The following is a 9,274-nucleotide window of genomic DNA, read 5'->3' as shown; positions in this document are numbered from 1 at the left end:
TGCTCACTGCTCCCCTCACCTCCCAGGGGTGAGGGTGACGGGTCAAATGCAGAGGACGATCTCAACACATCCCGTGTGTGTGTGTGTGGCAATCATTGGTACTTTAACTTTAACTTTTTAAGTAATAGAAACAATACAGACGACAAAGACAACATTAACATTGTAATATGGAATTGGATAAGAGCCAGTTATCATAAATTTCAAGCTAGATTGTAGCAACGAGGCTAACTTCAAATACACTAAAGTGTGAGGCTAACATGTCATCAATTATTTATAGCAACTATATAAAACACAGTTTCATTAAATCTTCGATATTATGTTTTATTTTTACATTTCTGTTTAAGGTGAATGCATGTACCTACTTCCTGTTATTTTCACCAACTTCCTGGTTGGTGTAGATGAGGGTGGGGCCTATTTTCCTTTAAAGGCCGAGCTTTGACCTGATTCGGGGAGATCTGAGTTGTCTCCTGGAATTTGTATGTGTTATTTGTGTCCTCTCCTGTGTGTGTTTTTGTTTTTTTTGTTTGTAATAATTCAGTCAGCCAGTATTGAAGCTGCCTCACTGCATTACCTGTAAGTACTACAGTTGCTAGCAAGAGCGAAGGATACATGCTAATGCTAATATTTCTCACAATGCTATGCTAACTGTGATACTCTTGACAGTTATTTAGTTGTGTTATATGTTGTTAATTGCACTTTTGTTCATAACATTTAAAGTGTGCTTGTTGACCTGTTCAATGTCTTCAATATGTACACGATGTGTTGGTTTTTTCCCTAATTATTTTGCTTGCTAAGTGTTAATTGTTAAAACTAATAATCTAAATGATTTAACAGCTGTTCTGTGTATATGTTATTATAATGATGATCCTATCATACAAATGGTTGCCCCTGTTTCCAAAAGCCCCAAACATACTGTCATTTACTTGCACACCGCCAGTGTTAGAAACAACAACAACCAAAACAGACAAACAGAAATGAGACATCACTACTACAGTCAAGGTTTCATTGGGCTGGAGCCTATTCCAGTTTTTAGGGCGATAGAAGGGTACACTCTGTACTGGTCACCAGTTGATCAAAGTGCTAAAAATTGATGTAACTGGTGTAAGAAATACTTTGATTATTTGAGTTAAATTCCTGCTAAAATATGTATATTGATTTGTTATGCAATGAGAGGTCCATTTGCGCAAAAACTATACACATTCAATGAAACAACTTAAAGTATCTAATCAGCCGAACATGCATGGACCACCATAAAGACCAACATTAAAAAACAGTAGCGTAGTAGGCCTAAGTGTGAATTAAAAACAAGGCAGAGGTTATTTAACAAGTACATTTAATATTTTTGGCCACTGTAACATTACAAACAGTTCGAGTTGTAACACTGTGTTTGAATACAGAACATTTAAAGACTGTACTTTAATCAAATGATTCTTTGGCCTACCACTAGATGGAGCCTGCATACTACTGGTGGAACACGTACTACAGTTAAAGGCCTACTGAAGCCCACTACTACCGACCACGCAGTCTGACAGTTTATATATCAATGATGAAATCTTAACATTATAACATGCCAATACGGCCGGGTTAACTTATAAAGTGACATTTTAAATTTGCCGCTAAACTTCCGGTTCGAAACGCCTCTGAGGATGACGTATGCGCGTGACGTAGCCCGGCGAACACGGGTATGCCTTCCACATTGAAGCCAATACGAAAAAGCTCTGTTTTCATTTCATAATTCCACAGTATTCTGGACACCTGTGTTCGTGAATCTGTTGCAATCATGTTCATTGCATTATGGAGAAGGAAGCTGAGCAAGCAAAGAAGAAAGTTGTCGGTGCGAAATGGACGTATTTTTCGAACGTAGTCAGCAACAACAGTACACAGCCGGCGCTTCTTTGTTTACATTCCCGAAAGATGCAGTCAAGATGGAAGAACTCGGATAACAGAGACTCTAACCAGGAGGACTTTTGACTTCGATACACAGACGCCTGTAGAGAACTGGGACAACACAGACTCTTACCAGGATTACTTTGATTTGGATGACAAAGACGCAGACGTGCTACTGTGAGTATGCAGCTTTGGCTTCTAAACATTTGATCGCTTGACCGTATGTGCGCAACTTTTTTTTGCGTATGTACGTAACTTTTTTAAAATATATAAGCTTTATGAACCTTGGGTTAGGTGAACGGTCTTTTGGGCTGAGTGATTGTGTGTGTTGATCAGGTGTTTGAATTGTATTGGCGTGTTCTATGGAGCTAGGAGCTAGCATAGGAGCTAGGAGCTAGCATAACAAACACGCAGGTGTTTTTATGCAGGATTAATTTGTGGCATATTAAATATAAGCCTGGTTGTGTTGTGGCTAATAGAGTATATATATGTCTTGTGTTTATTTACTGTTGTAGTCATTCCCAGCTGAATATCAGGTACCGTGAGTATCCAGCCTTGGCTGCTAAACATTTGATAGCTTGACCGTATGTGCGCGTCACGTACGTAACTTTTTAAAAATATATAAGCTTTATGAACCTTGGGTTAGGTGAACGGTCTTTTGGGCTGAGTGATTGTGTGTGTTGATCAGGTGTTTGAATTGTATTGGCGTGTTCTATGGAGCTAGGAGCTAGCAGAGGAGCTAGGAGCTAGCGTAACAAACACGCAGGTGTTTTTATGCAGGATTAATTTGTGGCATATTAAATATAAGCCTGGTTGTGTTGTGGCTAATAGAGTATATATATGTCTTGTGTTTATTTACTGTTGTAGTCATTCCCAGCTGAATATCAGGTACCGTGAGTATGCAGCCTTGGCTGCTAAACATTTGATAGCTTGACCGTATGTGCGCGTCACGTACGTAACTTTTTAAAAATATATAAGCTTTATGAACCTTGGGTTAGGTGAACTGTCTTTTGGGCTGAGTGATTGTGTGTGTTGATCAGGTGTTTGAATTGTATTGGCGTGTTCTATGGAGCTAGGAGCTAGCAGAGGAGCTAGGAGCTAGCGTAACAAACACGCAGGTGTTTTTATGCAGGATTAATTTGTGGCATATTAAATATAAGCCTGGTTGTGTTGTGGCTAATAGAGTATATATATGTCTTGTGTTTATTTACTGTTGTAGTCATTCCCAGCTGAATATCAGATCACCCCCGGCTCTCACAGCATCTTCCCTATCTGAATAGCTTCAACTCCCCACTAGTCCTTCACTTGCACTTTACTCATCCACAAATCTTTCATCCTCGCTCAAATTAATGGGGAAATTGTCGCTTTCTCGGTCCGAATCTCTCTCACTTCATGCGGCCATCATTGTAAACAATAGGGAACTTTGCGTATATGTTCAACTGACTACGTCACGCTACTTCCGGTAGGGGCAAGCCTTTTTTTTATCAGATACCAAAAGTTGCAATCTTTATCGTCGTTGTTCTATACTAAATCCTTTCAGCAAAAATATGGCAATATCGCGAAATGATCAAGTATGACACATAGAATAGATCTGCTATCCCCGTTTAAATAAAAAAAATTCATTTCAGTAGGCCTTTAAGGTATGTGAAGAACAGGAACAGTATTTTTTTTACAAGACCAGTAAAAAATTACATGTTATTTTCCTTCTGGCCGGCATTACAATTAATCCAATATAGTAATGCCGCCAGGCGGCACGGTGGTACAGGGGTTAGTGCGTGTGCCTCACAATACGAAGGTCCTAGGTTTCTTTCTGTGTGGAGTTTGCATGTTCTCCCCAGGACTGCGTGGGGTACTCTGGCTTCCTCCCACCTCCAAGGACATGCACCTGGGGATAGGTTGATTGGCAACTCTAAATTGGCCCTAGTGTGTGAATGTTAAAGTTAAAGTACCAATGATTGTCACAAACACACTAGGTGTGGCGAAATTATTCTCTGCATTTGACCCATCACCCTTGATAACCTCCTTGGAGGTGAGGGGAGCAGTGAGCAGCAGCTAGGCCACTGAGTAGGTCATGTTGCGTCTGACCAGTCTACCTCTCAGGGAATTAAAGTCACTGGTCAATCCCAAGTTCTTTCAATGACATATATGCTGAGTAAGAAGGACCATCAAGACAGAATAGGAATATTATCAAGTTTTACTGAAGCTTCAGGAGACCAGCCCATCACCAATACAGTCATACTGGCTTCTCGAATTGGTCTAACATTCAAACGGAAAGAGACTACTTCTTGAATAGAAAACAGTCCCCCCCCCCCCCCAGAAAGGAATGCCTCCCCCTTCCCCAACACTGATAAGATAAGGAGGGGGATGCATCGTTCTCACATTCCAATGCCTTAAACACTACACAGACATCTGCAGACAAAGAGAAACTGGTATACAGAGTATACATGGAAAAAAACTAGCTGCTCCATGCATGACTATGAATAAAGAAATAACTCTTAAACATATATGCATTCTGAGCAGCAGCATTCTGGATGCACCGCAGCTCGTTTAGAGAGCCCAGTGAGAAGGCCATTACAGTAGTCTAACCTGCCAGAGACCGAGCATTTCAGCTTTTGCTTAAGCCTCTCTTTAAAGCACTAATTGGTTATTAATACATTATTTTATATATTACATGTGGTTCCCATTGCTATTAAAGCAGTGCAGTAGAACTAATCTTAGCGATCTCCTGTCACAGTCAATTTAGAACCAATCAAGGCTCACCCCTGACACCATCGCTCACATGATCAGCCTCCAGAGGAGTCCTTGTTACAGTCGCTATCAAAGTGCGACATTAAAACCTTGCCGACTTGTCCATTTATTTATTTATTTTCAGTATCTCTGTGCTGACTTGAATCGCTTTTTCATTAAATCCACCCAGCTGAGAGTGGTCCATAATGATCGTGACAGGTTATAAAAAAAAAGAAAAGAAAAAGAAGACACTCCTGAAACTGAGATCATCAAGCTGTGGCTCTCTAACTCTAAGTCCATCATTGACATCTTAGGCGACTTTCTACCTTGATGTTATTACGTTAGCGAGCTGTCTCCAGGCTGATCAAGGTTTTATCTGCAGCCACAGATGTTGAAAAGATCATAACCTCCCTGTGTGTGATATTTGAGCCATGGGAGTCGCCTCTATCTTCCAGCTGTTAGAAACTATTGCATTGATACCACAGGAAAAAAAAGCAACTGTCTGATGGGGAATTCCAATAAGTCACTTCTTCTTTTTTTTTTTTTTTTCCGTATTAGAGCTTCACAAGGAGCACATTTTTTTTTAAAAAGACAGACTTCACATGGCGCACAAAGCTTTGTTCTCGTGTTACATTTGTCAGCAGGCTTCGGAAATGAAGGTCTTTTAAATCCCGATCCCCGGTGGTCAGCCCCCGACTCCGACGCTAAAGGGCTTAACGGCTCCGAAGCTCTTTGTAATTATTTTTTAAGGTTTTATCTCGCGTGATTTATGTTGACATCTGCAAATTTAAAAAAAAGAAAACCTTAGGCCTCGCTGTAATTCCAAGGAGACGACACACATTTATTTAAACGGCAAAGCAAAGGGTGGTGGATTACAGGAACGGTTAAACGTTTCGCCTCATTAGACAGTTTAAGGGGTAATTTTGTGAATTATCTTGCGTTTATTCTACACATCAACCTTCGCAGTTTCATAGGATTCAAGCTTCTGCACAAATATGTTGACAACGTGATGCTTTGTGTTGCTGTTCACCCAATTATTTCACAATCGTGATGCCAATTTATTTTCAGACGAGAAAAAAAGTGTGCACAATAGGATCAATCCATGAATGCCAGCATTGTCACAGCGGTCGTTAACTTTGAATCAGTATTTTCCAAATATTTAGCTCTTTCACGTAACCTTGGAAATCACGTTTCCTTTCGACAATGGATGTCCGCTAACGTTTTGCAACTCAACACTAAGAAAACGGAAATGCTGATTATCGTTCCTGCTCAACACCGACACCTATTTAATAACCTTTGACAACATTTTACAACCAAACAATTACACAAGGCGACTCGGTAAAGAATCTGGGTATTATTTTCGACCCAACTCTCTCGTTTGAGTCACACATTAAGAGTGTTACTAAAACGGCCTTCTTTCATCTCCGTAATATCGCTAAAATCCGTTCCATTTTGTCCACTAGCGTTCGTTACGTCTCGTCTCGATTACTGTAACGTATTATTTTCGGGTCTCCCTATGTCTAGCATTAAAAGATTACAGTTGGTACAAAATGCGGCTGCTAGACTCTTGACAAGAACAATAAAGTTTGATCATATTACGCTTATACTGGCTCACCTGCACTGGCTTCCTGTGCACTTAAGATGTGACTTTAAAGTTTTACTACTTACGTATAAAATACTACACGATCTAGCTCCATCCTATCTTGCTGACTGTATCGTACCATATGTCCCGGCAAGAAATCTGCGTTCAAAGAACTCCAGCTTATTAGTGATTCCCAGAGCCCAAAAAAAGTCTGCAGGCTACAGAGCGTTTTCTGTTCGGGCTCCAATACTATGGAATGCCCTCCCGGTAACAGTTAGAGATGCTACCTCAGTAGAAGCATTTAAGTCCCATCTTAAAACTCATTTGTATACTCTAGCCTTTAAATAGACCCCCATTTTTTAGACCAGTTGATCTGCCGTTTTCTTTTCTCCTCTGCCCCCTCACCGGGTTATTCCGGTTCCGGTGACCATGGATGAGGTGGTGGCTGTCCAGAGTTGGGACCCGGGATGGACCACTCGCCTGTGCATCGGTTGGGGACGTCTCTGTGCTACTGACCTGTCTCCGCTCGGGATGGTCTCCTGCTGGCCCCACTATGGACTGGACTCTCGCTGTTATGTTGGATCCACTAGGGACTGTACTTAGAGGGGGGGTTACCCACATATGCGATCCTCCCCAAGGTTTCTCATAGTCATTCACATCGACGTCCCTTGTGTGGGCTTTGTGCCGAGGATGTCGTTCTGGCTTGTGCAGCCCTTTGAGACTTTTGTGATTTAGGGCTATATAAATAAACATTGATTGATTGATTGATTGACATTGTTGCCAACTTGGCGACTTTATCACTAAACCTGCCGAATTTCCAACTCCCCTTAGTAACTGTTTTTTTTTTTTAACTCAAAAGCGACTAGCGACAAATCTAGTGACTTTTTTGGAAGACATGAAAGCACGTATTACTTTGCAGTGAATTCCCTCCAATGTGCAGCAGTGGTCAGGTCTGACAGTAGCCTCGCGCAGCGGTCCCGGCTGCACCTACAAAAAAAGGTATGTTGGGACAACACCATGTCAATATTTATTGAATCAAAAAATAATAATATTCAGATTTAATGCATTTACAAACAGCTAAAAGTATGAACAAAGCAAACTACACCCTTTTCAGATGAGAAAAAAAGTGTGCACAAAAGGATCAATCCATGAATGCTATCATTGTCACAGCGGTCGCTAACATTAAATCAGTATTTTCCAAATATTTAGCTCTTTCACGTAACCTCTGGAATCATGTTGAAAAATCGTCTGTTGGGACAAAACAATGTCGGTTATCAGTGTTGGGACTAACGCGTTACTAAGTAACGCGTTACTGTAACGCCGTTAGTTTCGGCGGTAACTAGTAATCTAACGCGTTATTTTTTATATGCAGTAACTCAGTTACCGTTACTGCATGATGCGTTACTGCGTTATTTTACGTTATTTTTAAGTAGTATCGGCTAGAAACAGAAGATCTGAGTGTGTTTTATTGGAGCGCTCCGGTGGAAAAGAAGAGGCGTGCTTTCTGTGGGTGGGTGAAAGCACGCCTCCCCGCAGAGCCGTACTTCGGGGCTAACAACCTTCACTTTACCCGGAAGAGGGTCTTTACAGCTGAGGGTGAACGACGAGACCGGCGGTTTGTTGCAACTTTGTGACTTTATTGGACGCAGCCATCCACCAAGCTAGAACACCTGCACGCACTCACTGTCGCCGCTCCCTCACCTCTCTCGCCCACTCACTCACTGACGTCACTCACCTCACATGTTGTCATATCTTAAAGGGCCACACACACACACACATACGCTACTCTCATAACAACTAACAAGACATCATAGTGAAGCCAGAAGTCGAGTTTTTTAACATGGAGACATTCTCAATACGTTTCTTTTGTCGAGCACAAAGACAATAACATTTTAGTTAAATGTAAGTTGTGTCTTGGATCAAAGATCCTATCAACTTAGAGTGTGCCATTATGTTGCAGCTATTTAAAATAGTTTTGTCATTTTTTTCTGGCCTGGAATAAATTGGCCCTTTGAAACATATCTTTGTGTGTTGTATGTAGACCACATTGTTTGTGTGTTGTATGTAGACCACATTGTTTGTGTGTTGTATGTAGACCACATTGTTTGTGTGTTGTATGTAGACCACATTGTTTGTGTGTTGTATGTAGACCACATTGCTTTCTGAGTTCAGTGATGCAAATGCATGTCAAGTTGATCAACCGATGGTATTATTCTCCAGTGCAATAACAGTACTGAAATGAAGGCTAAAAGGGCATTAATGGGAGCCTTTAAAAAAAGGGGAAAAAAAGAAGTAACTAAATAGTTACTTTTCACAGTAACGCATTACTTTTTGGTGTAAGTAACTGAGTTACTTTTGAAATAAAGTAACTAGTAATTGTAACTAGTTACTGGTTTTCAGTAACTAACCCAACACTGTCGGTTATAGAGAACATTCAAACACTTTATTTATTGAATCAAAAATGTTGAAATTTAAAGGCCTACTGAAACCCACTACTACCGACCACGCAGTCTGATAGTTTATATATCAATGATGAAATCTTAACATTGCAACACATGCCAATACGGCCGGGTTAGATTAGTAAAGTGCAATTTTAAATTTCCCACGAAATATTCTGCTGAAGACGTCTCGGTATGATGACGTTTGCGCGTGACGTCACGGATTGTGCGGACATATTGGGACACCATTGTGGCCAGCTATTAAGTCGTCTGTTTTCATCGCAAAATTCCACAGTATTCTGGACATCTGTGTTGGTGAATCTTTTCCAATTTGTTTAATGAACAATAAAGACAGCAAAGAAGAAAGCTGTAGGTGGTATCGGTGTATTAGCGGCTGGCTGCAGCAACACAACCAGGAGGACTTTGAGTTGGATAGCAGACGCGCTACCGTGAGTACGCAGCTTTGGCTTCCAAACATTTGATCGCTTGCCCGTACGTGCGTGCCGCTATGTGCATGTCACGTACGTAACTTTGGGGAAATATATGTGCTGTATGAACTTTACGGAGGTGAACGGTACTTTGGGCTGTGGGATTGAGTGTGTTGTGCGGGTGTTTGATTTGTATTGGCGGGTTATATGGA

General features: G+C 41.0%; 1 protein-coding gene across 2 annotated transcripts in view; it reads left to right on the top strand.

The window, feature by feature from the left end:
- Positions 1-448: 448 nt before the first annotated feature.
- LOC133638425 (astrotactin-2-like) overlaps positions 449-9,274 on the top strand; it is a 910,889-nt gene continuing 902,063 nt past the window's right edge. The window contains exon 1 of one of the 2 annotated variants that reach the window (XM_062031014.1): positions 449-573. In XM_062031014.1, the coding sequence (XP_061886998.1) occupies positions 479-573 (95 nt within the window). In that variant the 5' untranslated portion in view covers positions 449-478. The remainder of the gene's footprint in view (positions 574-9,274) is intronic. The other variant, XM_062031015.1, reaches the window with a different exon arrangement.

This window comes from Entelurus aequoreus, linkage group LG21, assembly GCF_033978785.1.
Source record: "Entelurus aequoreus isolate RoL-2023_Sb linkage group LG21, RoL_Eaeq_v1.1, whole genome shotgun sequence".
Classification (NCBI taxonomy): domain Eukaryota; kingdom Metazoa; phylum Chordata; class Actinopteri; order Syngnathiformes; family Syngnathidae; genus Entelurus; species Entelurus aequoreus.
Note: the sequence above shows the minus strand (reverse complement) of the source record. Positions and strands in the feature narration are given on the sequence as shown.